At 43.7% G+C, this 25888-nt stretch overlaps 1 protein-coding gene across 1 annotated transcript in view; it reads left to right on the forward strand.

The window, feature by feature from the left end:
- Nucleotides 1-8840, forward strand: part of LOC310800277 (RNA-binding motif, single-stranded-interacting protein 3-like) — a gene marked incomplete at both ends in the record, with an annotated part of 140237 nt that extends 131397 nt beyond the window's left edge. The window contains 3 exons of the mRNA XM_083662850.1: nucleotides 893-1009; nucleotides 2630-2716; nucleotides 8724-8840. Of these exons, the coding sequence (XP_083518976.1) occupies nucleotides 893-1009; nucleotides 2630-2716; nucleotides 8724-8840 (321 nt within the window). The remainder of the gene's footprint in view (nucleotides 1-892; nucleotides 1010-2629; nucleotides 2717-8723) is intronic.
- Between the last annotated feature and the right edge of the window lie 17048 nt (nucleotides 8841-25888).

Raw genomic sequence — 25888 nt, forward strand, 5'->3', positions numbered from 1 at the left:
GATGCTTTTAAATGTCCGTTTTACTCTCTTCTTTTCTTTTATTTTCCTGTCAACCATTTTATGTGAAGCACTTTGAATTGCCTCTGTGTATGAAATGTGCTATACAAATAAACTTGACTTGACTTGACTTGACTTAAACTGCCGTGAGATTTGTTTGAGGAGCATATCGAGACGGAGACGGGGATGAAAGTGGGCAGAGAGGGAGGGAGGAGCTCAGAGGCTTTGGTCGCTGCTGGAACCTCATTTGACTCCAAAATCGAAACACGTTTGGAGTACGGGCGTCGAGGCAGTTTGACGCGCGTCAGAACGCTCTTGGTGCGTGTTCGACCGTTTCAAACAATGGGTGGACTTCAAAACGCGAGCGTTTGGGGCTTTAGTGAATCAAATTTCGATTATAGTAGTGAGTTATAGTAGTGAGCAATATCCTGGTTGCTGATGTGGTTCCTCCTCTGGTCGTTAAGGGCGCCTGTTCAGAGGGAGGGGAACTGGTTGGAATAGCGTGAACCTCCCACGTGCTATGTCCTACCGGTGAAGCTTCCTCTGTCAGGTGAAAAGAAGCGGCTGGCTAACTGCCCATGTCTCGGAGGAAGCATGGAGCCAGTTTTCGGCTCTCCCCAGATCGGCAGAGGGTGGAGCAGCAACCAGGATAAATATAAATTAGCACTAATGGGGGATAAAAAATGGGATAAAAAATCGACAACTTGTGGGTACAGCGTAGGTACAGCTTCGGTTGAGCGTTGCTTCGGCGTCCTGTGTGAACGGGGGGCTAAACGTATATTGCTTTTCTGAGAATATAATCTATTTTGTTTGCCTTATGGTGATCAAAGATTGGAGGTCACTGTTTTACCACTACATCACTGCTTCTAACCCTCCCTCCTCCTCCTCCTCCCAGGGTGCTGTGATCAGCCCGGCCACAGCCATGGAGCCCAGCCTGTCTCTGCAGCCCTCTAGTATCATGGCTCCTCTCACCCAGCAGATGAACCACCTGTCTCTGGGCACCAGGGGCACCGTGAGTTACTCAATGACTATTGGCTCATTTCCACCACATTTTACTGCCCTGCACAGCTCGTCACCACTCGGCTCTAATCGTTTCGGCTCGATGGACGTTTTGCTTCCACCGCGGATCATCTGCCCCCACCCACCCCCGCCCCCGCATATCTGTCCTTCGCTTATAGCCGAAGTAGGCTATAACATAACGTTACAATTAAATCCATCCACAGAACTTTTAAACTGTTTATGAAATACTGGTGCCTCTAAATGACCTACAGTGTACATGGGCGAATGTGACAAGCGGCCAGGAGAATGGATATCACTTTGTAGTTAGTCAATCACAGGCATGTGCTGTGCGGGGACGGGAGAGGCGCAACAGAGTGAAGCCTCTACCCCGCGGCCTCTCACCAGGCAAGACCGCGGCTTCACCAAACACCCGCTGCGGCCTAGCGGAGCGCTGCAGCTCAACTAACTACAGGAGCTTGCTGAGCAGCGGACTTTTTTCACTCTGAAAACAATTGAAACCACCGCCACGACTTTATTTCACCAGAGGCGAAGGCAGCAACACAAAAGACTGATGGAAATAACATAACAGAAGAGAAGGTAAGCACCACTAAACTGGTATGCAGCGCATTGACAGTCAGTAGACAGAGTAAACACGATTCTGCCTGGCCAATCAGTCGTCTACAATGTTTTCACGTCACCGTATGAACCCGGGTTCACAGAATAGAACCTCGACGAAGCAGGTACGAAAAGTAGCACGACTCGACCCCAATACAACCCGGGCTGGGACAGTTTAAACCGGTGGGATGAGACAATTTATCGAGTCGAGCGGAGCGGGATCGCGCTACTACCTGCGGTGGAAATGAGCCATAATGGAGCTGCCTGTGAAAGCCTTGAACATTGTGAGGATTATTACACCTCCTGTGTAAAAGTCACTGGGACAGAATGGCATGTCGTTTTGTTCCGCCAATGGAGGTAGTATCAGCGCCGAATCGACGTGTGTTTAAAGGTGCAGCACACCACAGGAAGACGGGAATCTCAGCTCATTCATAGAAAAATGACAGGAGGACTGAGGGAAAAGTAGATTGAAGTTCTACTAAGTTAACCAAAGCATATATTATTGCGTGTACCGGTATTTAAGAGCCATTTGAAACCGTTAATTACAATCGTCAATATTCACATCTTGCGCTATTTATGGACATTGTACATCAGAAAACAACACTGTGTGTGTGTGTGAGTGTGTGTGTGTGTGTGTGTGTGTGTGTGTGTGTATGTGTGTGTGTGTGTGTGGGGGGGGGGGCGGGGTATGTGTTTTCTCAGTTCTTGAAATCCAGTGTCTCTTCAGGACAAATTGCTCATGCCTATTATGCTAAAGTCTCTGTACCCCAACCCCTCCCCCCCACACACACACACACACACACCACACACATTCCCCCCCCCCCACACACACACTCCCCCCCCCACACACACACACCACACACACTTCCTCCCCCCCCACACACACACACACTCCCCCCCCCACACACACACACACTCCCCCCCCCACGCACACACAACCCCCCCCCCCCCCACACACACACACACACACTCCCCCCCCCACACACACACACTCCCCCCCCACTTCCTCTCTCTGCAGTACCTGACTGCTGCAGCCGCTGCTCCTATGCAAGGAACCTACATTCCCCAGTACACTGCCGTGCCTGCCTCTTCCATCACAGTGGAGGTAAGGACAAAAAGAGAGAGATATATATATAAGATAATATATATATATATATATATATATATATATATATATATATATATATATATATATATATAGCGCTTTTATGATAGCACTTTTATGGGCCAGGGTGAACTTGAAATCTATCGACTATTTTGATCATTAGTTACCGGTAATCATTTTTTATTTGTTTGTTGTTTTTTAGAGAAAAAAGTTTAAATCCTGTGATTGATCCAGCATCTAAAAAGATGTGTGAAGATGTTCTGGTTTCTTTACTCCTCTATGAGGGTCAACTGAATATATATATATATATATACGGTATATATATATATATATATATATATATATATATATATATATATATATATATATATATATATATATATATATATATATATATATCCTCTATGAGGGTCAACTGAATATATTTGGGTTGAGTTAAGTTAAGTCTTGATAATATCACAGAATTGTGTTTTTGTTTAATACTTTATTTTTTACATCCTTTTTTCAAGAGAAAATACACACAGGACAAACAATAACAAAAACAACAACAACAACAACAACAACAGGAGGTCAGAGCCCTGTACTACGAAACTAGTTTAACAGATCCGCGATAAGTCCCTTTGATCTGGTTTGACTGAACAGGATCAAAGCTATCTAGTTAACTGATACTACGACGCTGGTTTTTTACTAGGTAAGTGGACCTGGGATCTGCCTGTGCACGCGCACGTTTTTCGCTCGTGCACAGGCGCGCGTCCACGCGAAAGAGGTGCACTAGCCAATCACATTATGAACAGCTGAGTTTATCCACGCCCACACCCATTTCCACACCCATTTCCTCGTTCAATGAAGCGCAGTGCATGATCAGAGTTTTAGCGGATATTTAATGTATCCGCGATTTAATGTCAGAATGAAAATCCGCGTTGGATAGTCTGCTGAAGGGCTGTCTAAAGCAGCAGCTTGTATTCACATCAGTCATTTGATTTACTTTGATCAGCGATTTCTGTCTCCTACAGCTTTGTGCGAGTGTCTACATTAAATGTGTAATCTCAGTCTATAAATTTCCACAATCTGTAAGCCTATTTAGACCATAGATTTAGAAAGCATGCTCAATGAATAATGATCTCTATCACTCATTATGTGTGTGTGGCACTGGTTGCACTGATCGAATAATTCATATATAGGCTATAATAATGATATCCTAATATAAAAGAGAAAACTGCTGGACTGAATTGAGACGATGCGGGCATACTTTTCATTGATAAAAACTAGCCTATTTTTGCTCATATATTGGCATACAGCCTACAGGACACAGTTCCAGCTGAAACATGCAAGAAGCCTGCATATTTAGTATTGGGGCTATCCCGTATTTATCCCATCTATATTATATGTATAGGCTTTTCTGGCATGTAGGAGAATATCACCCTCACTCCATTTGAGGCTCCGTTTAGCCTATGATATGGCTGCGGTGATTAATAGTGATCATATTTCTCCACGCATAGTTGAGCTGTTAAGACATAAAGTGGTAAGTAGGCTTAATTTAATTATGTAGCCTACAGAGCCACAAATGTTTTTCTTGTTATATTCTCAGTTGACTGCAATCTATTTTTCATATGGCGATCTTATATGAACGGTGAGTGACTCCAGAGAGCCGATTATATGGGTCTGTCATGGATTTTGATCTTATCCTCTGAAGCTAACCTGGTCGCGACCAGGTTAGCTTTGCAGCGTCAGTTGCCATGGTGATTGAAAGTTAACTTGCTTTGTAGTACGGCTAAACCAGGTTTAAACTCAAACTTACTCGGATAAGGCATTAAACTAGCTTCGTAGTACAGGCTCCAGGAGCCTGTACTACGAAGCTAGTTTAACAGATCCGCGATAAGTCCCTTTGATCTGGTTTGACTGAACAGGATCAAAGCTATCTAGTTAACTGATACTACGACGCTGGTTTTCTACTGTGTAAGTGGACCTGGGATCTGCCTGTGCACGCGCACGTTTTTCGCTCGTGCACAGGCGCGCGTCCACGCGAAAGAGGTGCGCTAGCCAATCACATTATGAACAGCTGAGCTGATCCACGCCCACACCCATTTCCACACCCATTTCCTCATTGAATGAAAAAGCGCAGCCACAGTGGGATCAGAGATTTTAGCGGATATTTAATGTAACCTATGGCAGAATGAAAATCCGCGTTGGATATAGTTGGGGGAAGGACTGTCTAAAGCTGCCGCTTGTATTCACATCAGTCATTTGATTTACTTTGATCAGCGATTTCTGTCTCCTACAGCTTTGTGCGAGTGTAAATGTACATTAAATGTGTAATCTCAGTCTATAAATTTCCACAATCTGTAAGCCTATTTAGACCATAGATTTAGAAAGCATGCTCAATGAATAATGATCTCTATCACTCATTATGTGTGTGTGGTTGCACTGATCGAATAATTCATATATAGGCTATAATAATGATATCCTAATATAAAAGAGAAAACTGCTGGACTGAATTGAGACGATGCGGGCATACTTTTCATTGATAAAAACTAGCCTATTTTTGCTCATATATTGGCATACAGCCTACAGGACACAGTTCCAGCTGAAAGATGCAAGAATAGCCTGCATATTTAGTATTGGGGCTATCCCATATTTATCCCATATCTATTTATATGTATAGGCTTTTCTGGCATGTAGGAGAATATCACCCTCACTCCATTTGAGGCTCCGTTTAGCCTATGATATGCGCTGCGGTGATTAATAGTGATCATATTTCTCCACGCATAGTTGAGCTGTTAAGACATAAAGTGGTAAGTAGGCTTAATTTAATTATGTAGCCTACAGAGCCACAAATGTTTTTCTTGTTATATTCTCAGTTGACTGCAATCTATTTTTCATATGGCGATCTTATATGAACGGTGAGTGACTCCAGAGAGCCGATTATATGGGTCTGTCATGGATTTTGATCTTATCCTCTGAAGCTAACCTGGTCGCGACCAGGTTAGCTTTGCAGCGTCAGTTGCCATGGTGATTGAAAGTTAACTTGCTTTGTAGTACGGCTAAACCAGGTTTAAACTCAAACTTACTCGGATAAGGCATTAAACTAGCTTCGTAGTACAGGCTACAGGAGAGGTCACAGACTATGATCTGATGCAACAGTTACACAATACAATGTTACCGTGGGCCAACTAATGTAGTTATATCAGCTAGAATATTTGCAAAAGTCACTCCCTATGGATCAGGAAAAGTGTCCATTTACTCCAAAGAGTTTCCCCTTTTTCTTTTTGTAGCCCCAGACTATAAGTCAGCTGCTCCATTCGATGTAACTGATTTACAATATTTATAAACATCTCCACCGGGGGGCAATGTTTCTGGAGGCAACATTTTGTGATGACTTTCTTTCCAGCTGCCATAAAGATCTTCAGGAGGTATAAGTCACTTTTAGCCATATCCTTTGGAATAAGTCCAAGATATAAACATGGGGAAGGACATGCAGGTCTCAAAGGCCAGAGGAACTATAGCTGCATTCCGATCTGCTAATAGTTCCCCTTTCGAAGTGGACTGCACAGGGTATTCAGCCATGTTAAGTAATATGGCTGAATACTTCACAGGGAACTACTAGCCAATCGGAACGCAGCCTGAATTCTTCAAATGAGTGGCAGGAAGTGAACTGAGCCCACTTGAAGCAGTTGACCCCTGACCCCATCCAGCTCGAATCTATATCAAGTGTGGATGCTGTCAGTGTATCTTTCTCTCAAGATAACACATTGCACTTTGGTTGATTTTCATTGTCATGTTTAACTGTTGGTAAAACAGCTAAAAGGTTGATGAAAAGAAGGATTGGCAAACTGGATTGTTAATGTCTCTGAATAGAACTGCAGCGACTCGGCATCAAAATAAATTGTGTCTAGTCGGCCTCCCTTGGCTGGATAAAGGTTGAAATTAGGGATGCACAGGATCAACAAAAATTTGAAATTGATTAAAGGAACACTCCGCCCATTTTCAACCAGCTTTGTATCATTAGAACATCAGTAGTATATCAGAAAACTGTAAACGGTTTTGAAGTCTGTCATTTAATTTGACAGTTATTGAGTGTTAAAGTGTGGACCAGTGACATCCCTGGTCCACACTTTAACACTCAATAACTGTCAAATTAACACATTGACTGCCAGCCTTTTTTCAATGCTGTAGGTAGGTTCTGCCAGGGGGGTTTTTGAGGATTCTAGGCTCATTTTACAAGAGCCGAGGATTCTTTTCTGTTAGGACTTCGTGAACACCAATCATCTAAAAAGAACTAATAGAATGTGTGCTTTCTCTGTCTAAAAGAGTTAGTTTGTAGAGTTAGTAGTTATGTAAGCATTAGCAGTTGAATACAGCATGGTTTCAGCGTCAGAAAAAATATTCAGAGATAAACGGCTTTTTGTGAAATTCGATAGAACAGTCACTTTAACCATTCATTTTTGGCATCAGTAAGACCTAAACAATAGTTTTGAACAGTAATTTCCTCCATAACAGCAGGAAACTTCCCTCTGCTTCCAACTCCTCCCTCCGTGGGCGTTCTTCTTGGGGTCCACCCGCTATGCCGACCACCCGCTATGCCGACCACCCGCAATGCCGACCTTAGGTTTAGGCGTGGGGGTGGGAGAGGTTAGGTTTTGGGTTAGGGTCTGGGAGAGGTTAGGTTTAGGCATGGCATGGGGGGAGGTTAGGTTTGGCGTGGGGGCTGGGAGAGGTTAGGTTTTGGGTTAGGGTATGGGGGAGGTTAGGTTTAGGCATGGGGGGAGGTTAGGTTTGGCGTGGGGGCTGGGAGAGGTTAGCTCCACCGACACGCTGCACGCCGCCTCGCTCAGCTGGTTCTGCTTGTGGGCTATCGGCATTGCGACCTGTCGGCACTGCGGCCTGTCGGCACATAGACGCGGCACCGTTCTTCTTGGCTGCAGCGCCGTGTCACAAGCACTTTCCTACCTGTGCAAATGCACTTTCTCATACTCTCGACCTCTCAAATAAATTTCTGAATAGAAATTAAATTACTCTAAATTAGAGCGAAAAAGAAACAAAAAAGAATGGGTTGAAAATCCCATTCTAAAAGCCTTTTATGGCTGTTTCCAATTTGGTGCTATTTTGCAAGGCAAAATGGCCTGCTGCACCACAAGCTTGTCACCAGTCTCACTGCTTTGCTGCTGCTGTGCGGCTGTGAGCCTGTCTGCGCGGCCGCTCTTTGAGGAAGTCTGGTTGGACTCGCTCGCTTCTTGGAGTTTTGGTTGAGAGCTTTGATAAAGCTTTTGCGATTCTGGTCATATTTATGCTGTGTGTTTCAAAGTGTGTTCCATCCGTAATATATTATGCAAATTTGCAATCCCGCACTGCCAGCAATCAGCGCGAAAACGAAAGCGTTTTCGCCAATCCATTTTCATGAGAATGGCTTCGTCACACTGCTTTTTGCTTGCCTTCCTCCTTCCTTGTCGCCACTTAGTGGGTCGGTGGAATGGGTTGTACACGTTGTACACGTCCAATACTTATATAAGAGATGTAAAAGGGTTAGATGCACATCCCACCGTCAAAAAAAAAAAATCGATTCTGACGACGTGTTAACACGTCGTTGGCAGTCAACAGCTGGATTCTGAAAACGTGTTAACACGTCGTTGGCAGTGAACGTGTTAAATGACAGACTTCAAAACAGTTTACAGTTTTCTGATATACTACTGATGTTCTAATGATACAAAGCTGGTTGAAATGGGCGGAGTGTTCCTTTAATTATCCATATCTGCCCCCCCCCAAAAAAGAAGTCTGTGCCTGAGGGTGGGAAGCTGGATTGGGGAATATGTGTCCTGGTTGCTGCACTAGCGCCTCCTCTGGTCGGTCTGGGCGCCTGGTCGGGGTGGAAAGGAACTGGTGGGAATAGTGTGATCCTCCCACATTATTATTATTATTATTATTATTATATTATCATCACCATCATCATCATTAGTATTATTATATATATATATATATATTATATTGTGTGTCACTGTGGTTGTGGTGTCAGGGCGTGGTGACAGAAGCCTCTCAGCAGACGGTGGCCCCCTCCTCGCAGGACGCCAGCCTATCAGTGGAGAACGCAGGAGATCATGCCACAGCCTACTCCTACCAACAGACTAAGTGAGTGTTCATGTACCAACATGAAATGTTATGTGGTCTCTCCTGTTTCTGAATATCTCAACCGTTTGGTTTGATGAAGTAAAAACTATTTTTATAAGCATTTTACGAAATTGTCGATGGGAAAATAAATGGCGGATGAAAATCTCTGGTTACAGTGCTGAAGCAGGAAGTGACGTTCCACTTTGGCCCTCTATAAAATCAGACTTCCTTTTGCAACCAGTGGAGTCATTCCCTGCTGGCCATTAGAAAGAATGCAGGTTTGAGGGACAGCACTTCTGCACAGGCTTCATTTTTGCCCCTTCGTTGCACACAATGGTTGCACGGAAAGAAGGTATCAGATTGTCTTTAGTTTCCTCAGCAGTGTTGGGCAAGTTACTTTCAAAATGTAATATACTACATATTACTAGTTACTTTAATTTGAAAGTAATAAGTTACTTTACAATATGACTTTCTCTGTAGAGTAACTTGTTACTTATTACAATACTTTTGCATTACTTTTACCAAAACAACAGCATCAGCAGAATGACATCGCCGCCCCGGAACCATCCCAAAAAATAATTTCAACCGCCTTGAAGTCAGTGTAAACAATCCAAAATTCTAAATGTTATTGTCATCTATAGTGGTTATTTGCATAAAAACACACAGTTTGATTAGGAAATGATTGTATCTTTTTTAAATATGTGCTTTGATTTAATCAAATGTAACTCAATTTGTAACTTGAGTTACTTGACAAAGTAACTGGTATAATATTACTGAAATCCTATAAGTAATAAGTTATATTACTGAGTTACTGCTAAAAGTAATATATTACATGTAATATGTTACTTTTGTAATGAGTTACCCCCAACACTGTTCCTCAGTGGCCCCTTTTTTTTTACTGTCTTTTGTTTCCTTCAGATGAGCAGAAGAGGATGGGATTCTTGCTGCATTGCCTTGAGAAGGACGGCACTGAACACAGAGGGAATCCAAGAGAAACAAGATGGTAGGTGAGATGGACACTGAGGGGAGACAAGAGAAACAAGATGGTAGGTGAGATGGACACTGAGGGGAGAATGCTTCCACTTTGCACAGGCACCAAATTAAAGAGAAAACAAAGACAAAAGATGGAGGGGTTTGGAGGAATCAGTTCTTTTTCTTACCATGAGAAACACAGAGGAGACGCGAGGGACGGGAGGTCGAGCTCGAGGACAATGGACCCAAATGCATTCTGCGACTTTTGAGTTGATCAAAGTGGACTTTGCCTCCAGACTCACGGGACGAAAGAGAAGACAAAGACTGAAATGTAAACTGAAACAACAAAGCTGTACAGGAAAAGACAAACGGACATTTGAATGTGCGGGTAGATTTTCCAGACTTTTTTATTAGAAGAGGAAGGAAGTAAAGTCGAGAAAAAATACGATTAAAAACAGGTTGTCTTCCTTTGATATTAAGCGACGTTATTTTCTTTTTTTAATGATTTTAGTAGTTTTCTAGAATGGTAATGATTTCTGAAATCTTTATTGCCTTAATTTTGTCAAACTTTGGAAACTAAAAAGTTTTCCATAGTCTTGAATTTGGAAAAAAAGAGAGAGAGGTAAGACTTGAATGATTGAATTTTTTGAAAGGTTCTCGGGAGTTTTAGAGTTCCTAGAGCCACGGAGATTAAATCTACAAATATATCTGTACAGGAGGCAAAAAAATAAAATGATAATAAGACTATTTGTATGAAGATGATTTTAAATGATGTGGTACAGTGTGACTCATGTTTTTAGGATAAATCTCCTTTAATGCCACTAGGAAGGGTTCACCCACTGCTTCATGGGAAACGCAGTTTAGTTTCATTACGAGAAAAAAAGGTTGGTTTCTCCATGGCATTCGTCGTCTTTTGTTTTTGTTGCTTTGTTTTTATGTGTGTTTTTTACTTGCAACAGAGGGCTGTACCACGAATGTTGTATCCGGATCAGGATCTGTCCCTTGATCTGGTTTGGCTAAACCAGATAATTGCCAAGAAGCTCGATTCTAGTTAAGTGATACCACGAATGTAGTTCTCAACTCGTTAAGTGGAACCAGGTTTTTCTAATCAAGCTGAGAGCTCATGCACATGAAAATGCCCGTGCACAGGAGCTCGTGCCCGCAAAAGAGGCGTGGTCTTTAACAACTAGCCAATCACAATGCAATATGGACTGCTCCAGCTTCTACAGCGCCAGACACGCCTATTTCCTCATTCATTCAAAGCGCAAATCGTGAAGCTTTACCTACTATGTATGTCAGAATCAAAATCCGCGTTGGATATTATTAGTCTGTTCCCGAATGACTGTCTAAAGTTACCACTTTTATTCACATCAGTAATTTCTTTGAAGAGCGGTTTCTGCCTCCACGTATATCTACAGCAGCTCAATTCACCCTCAATAAACTCAATATAACCTGCATGTCTATTTCCAAAATCCGTAGGCGTTTTTAGACCATTTAGGCTCAATGAATAATAATGATCTCATGATGTGTTTGGTCACACTGATGGAATAATTCCTATAGGCTAATAGGCTATCAATAAAAAAAATAATGATAATAAAATTAAAAAAGGCTGCTGAACTGAATCAACACGGGACGTGCGGGCATAGATTTCATTTATAAAAAATAGCCTATTTTGTGGTCACATATAGGCTATTGGCAGCAGAGTCGCATATCTCCATATTTCATACAAGGACTATGCTGGAAATAATATGAAGTTCAATCACATCATACAGGCCAAAAGCAACACAGTTGCAGCTGCAAAATGCAGGAGTAGCCTAGATATGAATGATCTGTGTGCAGGCGATCCCATATTAAATTGCTTAGATAGTAGTAGCTCCGTTGTGCACACGGCACCGTGCGCTTTGGAGACGTTTATGTAACCTTTTTATGCCGGTTTAGTGATATTTCTCCACTCACCATTCAGCTGCAATCGATCGGCGGGGTCAAACAACGTATCTAGCCTACTTGAGAGCACAAAAATGAATATATAAAAACATATTCCAAAGTGGTAAGTAGGGCTTAATTTAAATGTAGCCTGCAACAAGTGCAAGGCTTAATTCAACAAGAGCTATTTTTCTTTTTTTCCCCTTTTGAATGCAAAGTATTTTTCATATGGGGACCATATGAATGGCGACTCACTGTTTCCAGAGAGCTGATTGGTAAGCAGGTGGGTCTTTCATGGGTTTTGATCTTATCCTCTGAACTTAACCTGCTACAAAGCAGGTTAGCCGTATAGAGCATAAGTTGCTATGGTGATCTATCTCGGTAAGAAGTTAACTACGGGAAAACTAGGGTTAAACCTGAAGTTACCTCGCTAAGCCACTAATCTTGTTTCGTGGTACACCCCACTGTTAATGACCTTCAAAACCGTGTTGTTTTACCTGCTATGCTTGTCTCACTGCGAAAAGGAGAGGATAAAAAGGAAAAAACAGCTAGGATTTTTAAATGTGCAAAGAGCAATAGTTTTAGGGAAACTGTTGACAATTCTTTAGTCTTTTTCTCAACTGTGCAACAAACGCAGCATATTTTATACCAAAGATGAAGAACCAGAAACTAGGTAGTGAAGAGAACTTCCTTTTTTTTTACTTCTGAAACTGCGATTCCTCTTGCTTGTTGTGTCTTTGGCGTGCGCGATTAGAGTTTTAACGGTGACAGAGAATGTACGTCACTAAGGGGCTTAATTAATTAAACCCACATAGATCCAGGTTTTTATTACTAAGCTCTCGGGGGTTGTTTCCACCCTTTTTTAACAACGAAAACTGGTTAGTGGATAGAGACGGACCTACAGGTGGCGCACTTGACCGTGCTGCAAAAATCGCACTCAGAGATTGTTTTGTTTTGTGGTTGTTTTGTGAGGGCAAAGTGGGGTGAACCGAACTCCATGGAGATCCAGGTGTGGCGATAGCAGAAGAATGCAACTCAATTGCAACTCACTCACTCACACACGGACACTTAACTCATTCTTATTATAGGATAAGTACATGTCAAGAAACCCGCAGTTTGCCGTAAAACTGAAATGTTACGTTTAGTTTCGTATGAAACACAATATAGATCAACATCACACCGACGCCAACATGGCCTGACAGGAGATACGTCACTCATGCGACAGTCTTCTTCTAATTTGCAGACTGGATGCCCTGCGGCACATTGCTGCCTCTTGCACAATAGAGAGCCGCAGGAACGAGTCCGGAAATCATCGATGCTAACACTCCTGGTTCTTCACTGTTTTCGCCTATGGGAGTTTTGAATGGGTTTTTGGCGCGATGCTTCTAATAATCTCTCTGGGCAACGCTGGCTTAATCAAACGCGAACCAGTGTTTAGTAATATCATCTTCACACACGAGGACCACTTTTATGAGTTTTGAAGCTTTTACGTGCCGTTAAAAGGGAGGCTAGCTAGCAAACGGCTAAATGAGACTACACTGTTGAGCAGTGTTGGGCAAGTTACTTTCAAAATGTAATATACTACATATTACTAGTTACTTTCATTTGAAAGTAATAAGTTACTTTACAATATTACTGTCTGTGTAGAGTAACTTGTTACTTTACTTGTTACTTTCGCGTTACTTTGACCAAAACGACAGCAGCAGCAGAATAACATCGCCACCCCAGAACCATCCCAAAAAATAATTTCAACCGCCTTGAAGTCAGTGTAAACAATCCAAAATTCTAAATGTTATTATTTTCCTTTGTTATTGTCATCTATAGTGGTTATTTGCATAAAAACACAGTTTGATTAGGAAATTATTGTATCTTTTTTTAAATATGTGCTTTGATTGAATAAAATGTAACTCAATTTGTAACTTGAGTTACTTGACAAAGTAACTGGTTTTACTGAAATCCTATAAGTAATAAGTTATATTACTGAGTTACTGCTAAAAGTAATATATTACATGTAATATGTTACTTTTGTAATGAGTTACCCCCAACACTGCTGTTGACTCGATGGGGATTATACATCAATAACGTCACCACTTCAAAGGACGAACATGGAAATTCTCTTTCCCTCACCTGGTTCAGCCCCGTTCAGCCCGAGGTAATCAGTGCACACATCAACAACAGTCCAGGTTGAGTGCTGACGTGACGTGGAAGCCTATGCGACAGTGTGTAGTTCTGGATTAGCTTAGCTCGAGCTTTTTACTTCTAGGGCTCGCATTTACGCTACAAAACTCATGAAAGTGGTCCTCATGTGTGAAGATTATCCGACTGAACTCTGATTCGCGTTTGATTAAGCTTGCCTTGCCCAGATACCTTATTTGAAGCATCGCGGCAAAAACCCATTCAAAAATCCCATAGACAGAAACAGTGAAGAACCAGTCCGGGACTTCCGCATTCTGACTACAAAAATACGTCATCCCTGCGGCTCTCTATATTACGCAAATTCCAGACTCGGAGGTCCGCCCCCTCCTCAATGCTCCTCCCTCCGGCCGCCTCGCTCTCCTCTTTGACCTTTGACCTCTCGGCCCTCGTGCCAGCACGCCAACCAACCACGCTCGCTGCTTGACGGCTCCCGCTTCGAATCCTGCTCGACGGCCTCGGAGGTGTCATCACCCTATAAGTTCTTTCTGATTCATAACTTATCCACCTTATTTCTAGCGGCCATGATGCCTATGTGTTTTTCTTCCGGTGTGATCCTCCCAGCCTTGTTGCTGACAGCTTGACACCCGTCTGGGCGAACGGAGCAAATCACTAATCAGGTCCAGCTTGGTAGAAATATCGTCGATAAATATCCCTTTAATAAGAGCGCAGTGCGCAGCCTACTGTGGCTAATGTTAGCGGCTAGCTAGATATGTTACATGGCAGTAAAACGCCACTAAATGACCAAATTGATTTAACTTTTAACCATTTCGAGTAACACTGTTTCCATACGGACTCCCAGCGTTGGTTAGTTATTTATAACGTGACTATATCACTTTTATAATGACGGCTCTGGAGGGCTGATGATGTCACAATATATATGACATCATGAGTGGGTATGACATAATCAGTGAGGCCAGACACTGATGATGTCACTATTTGATTTGTGACATCACAAATGATATGATAATGCATGAGTGCAGAGGCAGTTGAGCAAACGGCCCTCCAATTATAGTAGAATAGTAGAGAAAGAGTTATGACATCACTGATGATGTCACAATGGAGTTGAGCAATTGTGCGCCATAGTAGTAGAGAGAAGTGCATGCGCAGTTGAGCAATCGGCCCTCCAATTATAGTCGAAAATTATAGTGAAAGAGTCATGACATCCCTGATGATATCACTATTATTTATGACATCACGTATGATGTCACAATGCATGAGTAGAGAGGCAGTTGTGCAATCAGCACACAGACACACACAGACAGACAACTTCAACTTTATAAAGACTAGGACAACAGTTTTATGACAAACTGCGACTTTCTTGACTTGCAAACTTATCTTTTTAACAAACATCACATGTACCTCATTGCACAATCCCAAACCGGATCATAAAAATGATTGTCTCTCGACATTCACCAACATTCATATTTCTTCAGATGCTGGTGCGTGTGGCCCACCGGAAGGGGGCGGGACTTTGGATCTCTCTAGAGAAAAGTGGCTCCTCCCCTTAGGCTGCATTGATTAATCTGTCATCTAAAATGGCCACAGTGACCTTTCACCCCCTTAATGAGGGTTGGCCAACATACCGTAGACAGTTTGAATTCTTCCTTTTTTATCTATATATATCGGGGTTCCCCCCCCCCATTTTCTCCCCAATTGGACTTGGCCAATACACCCATTTCACGGGGGGCATTTTGTGCCGAAAAGGCAGGGTAAACACAGGTGCAAGCAAAACACTAATGAGGGTTTCCAACTTCCAATGATTGGAATGTGGAAACCCTCATTAGTGTTTTGCTTGCACCTGTGTTAAATCTGCCTTTTCGACACAAAATGGCCCCCGTGAAATGGGTCTATTCCCCCAGCTGCCCCGGTCGCTGCCCCACTCCCTCTGCCGACCAGGGGAGGCGCTAGAGCAGATTGAATTCTTCCTATCTTTGATGTATCACCGTGAGAGGAATGGCAATTTCTGTCCCGCTAAAGGTCTACCAAGAAATCAATGCAGCTTAACTTACTGTGTGCATGTCCTCTCCCAAGAGGACAAGGACAGAATCTTTGACCTTTTTTCTTTGCATTGCCTCTTTGTTTGTCTTTTTTGAGAATTGACTTTGACGTGTGAGCTGCTATTAACTTGTCAGTATTTGGGGGGCGAGGTGGTGTTTTGGGTCAGGCAGGTTGTGTGCAACTAATCATCATTCTAATGGCCCCCTTTAAATGTGTCACCCCATGACCTGGCAGTGCAGAAAGCCCTACTGGTTAAAGAGGTACACTACACTTTTTAAAAGTATGTGTCGATAACACATCTGTACACACACTTTTCAACACAAGATCTAGTAAATATGTAAAAAAAAAAAACTACCTGAGAACAAATTGTTAGAATGGATTATGTTACCATTGGGCATGGTAAATAACATACTAAAAGTCTACCCAAAGGATAATTCAGGAAAGGGGTTTCATGATGATATCTATTAGTTAAAAATGTTACCCTTTTCACTGGAATTTGGGCCCCCCCTCTTGGGACGCCATCTTGGATTTGTCACTAAATAAATAATTGACTCATAGTAATGTCACTGATTCAGTTGTATTCCTTGAGCCATAAAACCTATGGTTAGACACCAAAACCACCTTTCACAGTTGAACAGTAATTGAGATATGAAAATGGCCCCTTTCCTGAATTGTCCTTTGGGTAGACTTTTAGTATGTTATTTAACATGCCCAATGGTAACAGAATCCATTGAAAAACATTTTGTATCAATTTGTTCTCAGTTAGGTGTTTTTCCCCCACAGATTTACTGGCCTATAGTATACAGTAATAACACACGTGTTAAAATGTGTTCTGTTGTGTTGAAAAAAAAAATCAACGTGTTGTCCCAAAGATATAGTCTCGCTTGCCAGACATAGCTCTGACATCGGCTCCGACACGCTCTGACTGACCGGCTGCGACCATATATGGATTTCCTTTCCGTCCGCTCCCTCCATGACGAATCTGTCGATCTCTGCGCCGCTGTGAAACAACATCATCAACAATGCTAGCTCGTTGCTAACACGCTGAAAACGATTGGATCTGGAATGCCTGCTTGGTACTTCGGTGTTTGGTTGTAAAGGTAAACAGAGCCCCCCCCCCCCCCCCCCCCCGCTATACCAGAGTGCCAGCCAGTACAGCCAGACTCTCTCCCTACCACGGGAGAGTCTGGCTGTACTGGCTGGCACTCTGGTATAGCCAGACTCTCCCGTTGTAGGGAGAGAGTCTGGCAAGCGAGACTATCCCAAAGAAGACATACATACATGTTAAAAATGACACAAATTATTAAAAAGATGGTATGTTCCTGGTTGCAGCCCTAAAAAAACACACAAAAAGATATGAGAAATTACAATAAACACCAATCTCTATTTCCATATGGAAAAGCTGAAAATGCATTATTTGCATTGAATACAGTATGTTTGAGTACAGCATGTGTGTATTTGAGTGTGATTGGCTGTCAGAGTTGGCTTCTATAAGCCAGAGACATGATTGGCTGTCAGTGTTCCGCTCTGAGGTCACACCCCCTTGGCCCCCCACCAATGAGAGGAAGGTATTGGAAATGGAGCAAACATACTAAAACCATAGTTCAACCAACATCAATCAGATAAAACCTCTATTGGAAAATAAATTATTGAAAGAGAGAGGGAGGGAGGGAGGGGGAGAGGGAGAGAGAGAATAAAAGTAATATTTATGAGATCTTTTTTTTTGTACAGGTGTTTAAAAGAAGATGCAACAGAAATACTTTGATGATGCTATTTTTTTATTTGCTTGGTCATATGATGCCTCCCATGTCTTTCAAATTGTGATTCTGAGAGTGTCTTTAGAACCAGTGGATATTACTGTAGTTTCAAATGTCTCTTTTCTTTTTAGACAAATCTTTCAATAAAAAAAATAAAATGTTTCAAACAACTGACATATCTGGCTGTACTGTATATTCTTCTGCACATGCAAACCAATACCACTAGAGAGCACCATAGTACACAATGTGAGGGGTGTGTATGTGTGTGTGGCGTTATTTCGAATCGCACATACTGTAGGTTCCGCAAAAACCACAAGGCTGCTGCGAGGCTGCAATGAGGGTATTGAAAGACAAAATCCCACATCGCTCATCGTAGATTGTTGGGACTTCACTGGCCTGGAACAAACGGCTGGGGGGGAAGGGGGGTGGGGCTAGGCCTATGTGCTGTAGCCTATTGTATTTTTAATTTGATATTTTTTATCCACCTTATTTCTAGCTGCCATGATGCCTGATGGCTGCTTCTTCCGCTTCCGGTGTAATAGACTGTTTTACAGTCTATGGTTTTAACTTGACCAAAAAAACGTCTATGAGGATTTTACAGCAGAGCCATTCTGCTCTACAGCCGTGTCGTTCGGGTGCTGGGATAACGTAATGCATTGTGGGTAGTCGGCTACTGTGGCTAATGTTAGCGGCTAGCTAGCTATGTTACATGGCAGTAAAACGCCACTGAATGACCAAATTGATTTAACTTTTAACCATTTCGAGTAACACACATTTCGAGTTTCCATACGGACCTCCAGCGTTGGTTAGTTGTTTATAACGTGACTATATTTGTAACTTTTATAACGGACTCCAGCTTCCGGTTTATAATTCGGGTCTGCAGCCAGAGTATAACAAAGGAAATGGCAAGCTGCAACAATGAGTCACGTTAAACCGGACCTTGTACCCACGATTATTTTTTACAGTGGGGCATTCAAAAATAAGGTGGATAGTTTTCATTTGCAGGTTAAACTGTCAGCTGAGCTCTGTTATTGAAGCTTTGGCTAAAGGCCTGCATTTTACAATGATGTTTTGAAATAAATGTTTAAAAATCGATTGTGTGTTAAAAGCTTGTGTTAACGTTTTCATTGGCGTTAATACACTAATAATTAATTTCAATGTCCGCTATCGAGAGCAATTCAGTTGGTTCATGAAATCGCTGGGCTGCGTGCCGTGCAGTGGTTGTGGTGTGGGAGATTCCAGCTGTCAAAAGAAGACAAAAGACTTGCTCCTGGCCAATCCCGGCGCTTGACTGCTGCGTAGGCGGGCACAGGGCGTGGTTTTTGCGGAACCTATGTGCGATGCGAAATAACTCCTCTCAGAGGGGAGGGTCTGGAATAGGTGGTTAGCAGGATGGGAGAGGTCAGAGATTATCTTTTTTGCCCGTTTTGAAACACGCTGGTGATAAATGAATTCGATTGAGGGGAGGGCAGAACTGGTGATCTTGGAGGCAGGGGCGTAGCCAGGCGGGGGAAAGTGTGGACGATTCCAAGGGCCCTTGACTGACGGGCCCCCCAATTTTTTTTTTTAACAGTGTACCTGAACGCAATATACAAGATACCCGCTGAATAAGTGTCCAAATGTTCATGTCATTCTGGCCAATACTCCACTTCTGTTATAACATTTCAGTCTGGAATATGGAATATCTTTCAAAAATCTTTATGACTAAAAGGCTAAAAGTAATCTCATGTGTAAGAAATGACTGTTCTACATTGAAGTAAAAAATGTAAATAATTAACTTGTTGGTTTTGGATTTATTTAGCTTCAAGAGTGCATTTTTGTTCGTGTGACCCTCAACACAGGCTTTGAGAATCCCGGGCCACTTACTGATTCTTATGCTTAAATTGACCGACTCGTATTCTGGTTTATTTCAAAACATTTTGGCTAGTGGAAATTCTAATTGGCTGGTAACTTCTAGCAGCCATGTGGCAGGTGGCCAAAAAAGCTAATGTCAAGCCCTGCAGGGAGATTGTCACACTGACTCATCGATACATATTTGAGGTTTGTTTATTAATTGGGAAAAGGACCACTGGAACAAACGCCGCGAACATGATCCGGCTACTTTTTCAATCTGACTGGCTACTCAAAAGTTTGGGGAACGTGAGTGACTGTCCGTGTTTCCATACCAGACTGAAGAGGTGACGATGCTTTGGATGATGGCTGTGTCAAAACTGTTTACTCTGAATGTAGAAAGTCCCCTCATTTCATATTCCTTCACTGCTCTCTGGATGGGCTAATAAAGGCCAGTCACATCACCTGTGGCAAATCCTCTGCTGCAAACCATGGGAGATCAACCTGGCTGGCCTCCACTGGATTCCTCACCTTCACTGTTTGCTGTGTAAATGATTAGTAAGTTTTCCTTTTAATTGACTTTGCTTTGGTCATTTATGATTATTGGTTGCACTGTTTAAGTTCCTTTAATTGAGTTATTCCTTCATTTTGGATATTATATATAATTAGTAATTGCTTGGATTGTTTGGATTTAATTGTTACTTTTGTTGAATCACTATGGATTTACAATATGTTCTTCTCTTTCTCTATCACCAGCAAACCAGCAACAGTAACAACATGGTGTATAAATAAAAGACTGGTGTTGGAATCCAAGCCTCTACTGTAGCTGTCCTGGCCGACAGGCCATTGTGTTGGGCCCCACCTGGAACCAGGCCTTAGACCTGGGCTGTACCCACCCTCACCACCATTCCTTAACCTTATCACTGATATTTTTCACTGAACTTTTTTAATTGTCTGAGGAAATACAATCTCTGATGTCCTTTTTTGATGATCTGGTGTGTATTGGTGTGCCATTTTAGGTTATTGCAGATATGGGTGCCTACTGCCTAGGAACTTGAAGGAGTCTGTTGAAGTTATTGGCTGGGAGTTGATATAGACCAAAGAATTGAGATTAACGTTTGCGTCTGAAGTCAATGTAGGTAAATGATAAATGTGATAACCGTGTGTTTTCTAATGGGAAATGTGATTAGGTGTAGGGTGTTTTTATTTCAGTATGGGTGAATTGAATGAGAAACTACATTTACCATGATGCTTTGTTTTCGTGTGAATGTTCCTTTTCCTATTTGCGCCAAGTTCTTATTGTTTGTTGAGTGACATGTTGCTAAGCCAATCGGGGATCGCGCTGCTGTGCTCTAAGCCAATGAGAAATGACTCTGGGGGTGGGGCTAGGAGCAATCGGGAAAGCATACTAGGCTGTCACCAGTCTGGTCGGAGAGAGACACATGTGAAGAAGACATTTGGGAACTGAGCTGCGTGCAGTATAAAACAAAGTTGAACGTTTGGAGTCCGCTCCTGCCACTGGGGCTGGGGGTACACTTCCCTACGGCTAGGAGGAGGATCGCGGGAGCGCGCATATCCCCCCAAAGCGTGTTCGCACATACACTGCCATCCGGATGCCCTCTAGATAACTCCTGAATTCCAGACATGTGTGAAAGTGGCTAGTAACTAATGATTAACTGCTATATTCACGAGCTGACATTTAGTAATCATTAAGTACTGATATACTCTACTCAGGATACTAATCATTAACTAATGACTACCTACTCATTAACTATGATTAACTAGTGATTGACTATTAACCAATTATTCATTAACTACTCAACTATTAGTTAATGATTAGTTTACTAGTAACTACTACATTATTTGTGTACCTTATTATAAAGTGTTACCGTTTTCTTTTCTTCTTTTCTGTGTCTGAGCCTGTTTATTTGTCTATTATTATTGTTCTATAAAAATTGAAAATAAAATATTGAGGAAAAAACCCCATAATAGGTTGTTTGGCCGAGAATCAAACCCCAGTCGTCAGATTGGTAGGCAAGCACCTTATCCATTAAGCCATGAGGCCAAACACCACAATCAGCCAGGGATGCAAACTCATGTAAGGTGAAATAAGAGACACCGGGGTTAGGGTATGGTGGTGGTTAAGAAAACCCTCATCTTAACCACATCTATTTTTACTTGCTGCATGTGCTGTGTGTTTGAGCTGGCCTGTAGTCCAGTGGTGAAAGACAATGCCTTCCAAGCCAAAGGTTTGTGGTTTGAATCCCGGTAAGGACAAATAGACTTTTCCAGTCTTTCATTGGGAAAGCTGTGACAAAATTGCCAAAAATCCATTGTAAGCTAGCTAGGCTCTATAGTCTAGAGGTTAAGGTGTCCGCTTTGTATGCAGAGCAGTGCAGGTTTGATTCCGGGAGAGGGAGGTAGGCTGGTGAGGTGTGGGGGGGGAGGTAGGCTAGAGAGAGGTAGGGAGGACAGGGAGGAGATGGGGGTAGGAAGGACAGACAGGAGGGAGGCAGGCTAGAGAGAGGAGGTAGGAAGGCTAGGAGGGAGGAGACAGAAGGGGGGAGGACAGACAGAGGGTAGGGAGGTGAGACAAAGTGAGGAGGGAGGTCAGACAGGAGACAGAAAGGGGGGAGAGGTCAGACAGGAGCCAGAAGGGGGGAGAGGAGACAGAAAGGGGGAGGGAGGTCAGACAGGAGACAGAAGGGGGGAGAGAGGTCAGACAGGAGCCAGAAGGGGGGAGAGGAGACAGAAAGGGGGAGGGAGGTCAGACAGGAGACAGAAGGGGGGAGAGAGGTCAGATAGGAGCCAGAAGGGGGGAGGGAGGTCAGACAGGAGACAGAAGGGGGGAGAGAGGTCAGACAAGAGACAGAAAGGTGGAGAGAGGTCAGACAGGAGACAGAAGGGGGGAGGGAGGTCAGACAGAAGGGGGGAGGGATGTCAGACAGGAGACAGAAAGGGGGAGGGAGGTCAGACAGGAGACATAAAGGGGGAGGGAGGTCAGTCAGAAGGGGGAGAGGGAGGTAGGCTGGTGAGGTGAGGTGTGTGGGGGACAGACAGGAGGAGAGACAGAAGGGGGGAGGGGAGACAGGAGGCAGGAGTGGGAGACAGAAGGGGGGAGGGAGGAGGCAGGAGAGGGAGACATAAGGGGGGAGGGGAGACAGTAGGAGAGGGAGGTCAGACAGGGAGACAGAAGGCGGGGAGGAGAGGACAGCAGAGAGCTAGAGGGGTGTCAGACAGGAGGGGGGCAGTAGATGGAGAGAGGTCAGACATACATCCTCTGCTGCCTCACCTCCTGTCTGTCCTCCACACATCTGGTTCCTCCCCTGCCGGCTCCTGTCCCTCTCCTGTCTGACCTCCCTCCCCCTTTCTGTCTCCTGACTGACCTCCCTCCCCCCTCTCTGACCTCTCTCCCCCCTTCAGTCTCCTGTCTGACCTCCCTCCTTCTGTCTCCTGACTGACCTCCCTCCCCCTTTCTGTCTCCTGTCTGACCTCCCTACCCCCCACACACCTCACCAGCCTACCTCCCTCTCCCCCCTCTCTCCCCCCTTCTGTCTGACCTCTCCCCCCTTTCTGTCTCCTGTCTGACCTCCCTCCTCACTTTGTCTCACCTCCCTACCCTCTGTATGTCCTCCCCCCTTCTGTCTCCTCCCTCCTAGCCTTCCTACCTCCTCTCTCTGGCCTGCCTCCCTCCTGTCTGTCCTTCCTACCCCCATCTCCTCCCTGTCCTCCCTACCTCTCTCTAGCCTACCTCCCCCCCCACACCTCACCAGCCTACCTCCCTCTCCCGGAATCAAACCTGCACTGCTCTGCATACAAAGCGGACACCTTAACCTCTAGACTATAGAGCCTAGCTAGCTTACAATGGATATCTTGGCAATTTTGTCACAGCTTTCCCAATGAAAGACTGGAAAAGTCTATTTGTCCTTACCGGGATTCAAACCACAAACCTTTGGCTTGGAAGGCATTGTCTTTCACCACTGGACTACAGGCCAGCTCAAACACACAGCACATGCAGCAAGTAAAAAAAGATGTGGTTAAGATGAGGGTTTTCTTAACCACCACCATACCCTAACCCAGTTGATGGGAAGGGGGGGGGGGGGGGGGGGGTGTTGCACCAAACTGTTGAAAACATTTATACGAATTAACCTCTAAATGTGGTTACAAAATGGCAAACAATACTTTTTTTTAATAAAATGTGTATTTTTTACCCTTTCATTATTTTCTGTATACAAGAATGTGTAAAAAAAAAAAGCCAAATAAGCAATCCGGCTTCCCACAGCCAAGTATGGATGCCCGACCAAGCCAGAGGTAACATGTGGATGCGAACCTACGACCCTCGTGTTGGTAGGCAGGGAATCTACCGCTACACTGCCCGGACACCAACTATTCTAACCTGAAGCTGAACCAAACAGCTAAGCTACAGCCTAACCTAAGCTAACCTAACCTAACCGGCAGTCAGGCCAACAATTGAAAAAATCAAGTCATATTTGACTGTTTGAAATGAACAGTGACTGCAGCATATTTCATTGGTTGATTTACGGTAGGATGGAAACGTACTCAAAGTCTACAGACAGAAAGTAGGATGAGAAACACTATCGACAAAAACGTCAATGGCGCTGATTTTGGAGTCTGGACAAAGCGTAGACAAGTCATGCAACACGTATATCACCATCAGCTGAGTTTAAACAGCGGTACAAAGATGCATCATAAACACAGAAATCAATTAATGACAATTAATAGAATGTATGCACGTTGTAACAATGGACATTTGAAGCAGTAGATGACCTGGGCCACACTAGCCTGGTTAACATTTGAAGCAGTAGATGACCTGGGCCACACTAGCCTGGTTAACATTTGAAGCAGTAGATGACCTGGGCCACACTAGCCTGGTTAACATTTGAAGCAGTAGATGACCTGGGCCACACTAGCCTGGTTAACATTTGAAGCAGTAGATGACCTGGGCCACACTAGCCTGGTTAACATTTGAAGCAGTAGATGACCTGGGCCACACTAGCCTGGTTAACATTTGAAGCAGTAGATGACCTGGGCCACACTAGCCTGGTTAACATTTGAAGCAGTAGATGACCTGGGCCACACTAGCCTGGTTAACATTTGAAGCAGTAGATGACCTGGGCCACACTAGCCTGGTTAACATTTGAAGCAGTAGATGACCTGGGCCACACTAGCCTGGTTAACATTTGAAGCAGTAGATGACCTGGGCCACACTAGCCTGGTTAACATTTGAAGCAGTAGATGACCTGGGCCACACTAGCCTGGTTAACATTTGAAGCAGTAGATGACCTGGGCCACACTAGCCTGGTTAACATTTGAAGCAGTAGATGACCTGGGCCACACTAGCCTGGTTAACATTTGAAGCAGTAGATGACCTGGGCCACACTAGCCTGGTTAACATTTGAAGCAGTAGATGACCTGGGCCACACTAGCCTGGTTAACATTTGAAGCAGTAGATGACCTGGGCCACACTAGCCTGGTTAACATTTGAAGCAGTAGATGACCTGGGCCACACTAGCCTGGTTAACATTTGAAGCAGTAGATGACCTGGGCCACACTAGCCTGGTTAACATTTGAAGCAGTAGATGACCTGGGCCACACTAGCCTGGTTAACATTTGAAGCAGTAGATGACCTGGGCCACACTAGCCTGGTTAACATTTGAAGCAGTAGATGACCTGGGCCACACTAGCCTGGTTAACATTTGAAGCAGTAGATGACCTGGGCCACACTAGCCTGGTTAACATTTGAAGCAGTAGATGACCTGGGCCACACTAGCCTGGTTAACATTTGAAGCAGTAGATGACCTGGGCCACACTAGCCTGGTTAACATTTGAAGCAGTAGATGACCTGGGCCACACTAGCCTGGTTAACATTTGAAGCAGTAGATGACCTGGGCCACACTAGCCTGGTTAACATTTGAAGCAGTAGATGACCTGGGCCACACTAGCCTGGTTAACATTTGAAGCAGTAGATGACCTGGGCCACACTAGCCTGGTTAACATTTGAAACAGTAGATGACCTGGGCCACACTAGCCTGGTTAAAACCACCATGATAACATGACCTCACATCCTGTTTCGCTCTATGCATCAGGCGGGACTTCCAGCCGCTCAAGAGTGATTTCAGTGGGCGGGAGTACTTGCCTTGACAGACAACTCTTTCAGCCAATCAGCGGCACCAGATCCACTCGGAATAACCGTGAAAAACTGCACTGGTGCAGACTCTTGTTCTTGTTTAATTGTTGTTATTGAGTCTATTTCTGCAATGACGGCACTTACGGCTGTTTACTCTACTGATGTTAATGTTTCTGCTCGTTGCTTTGGGAGACGCCAGTACTGTTTTGCCAGCCTGATTGACCCGATCACGTCATCAACCACGACGCA

Source organism: Poromitra crassiceps (genome assembly GCF_964638095.1).
Source record: "Poromitra crassiceps genome assembly, chromosome: 29".
In the NCBI taxonomy this organism is placed as follows: Eukaryota; Metazoa; Chordata; class Actinopteri; order Beryciformes; family Melamphaidae; genus Poromitra; species Poromitra crassiceps.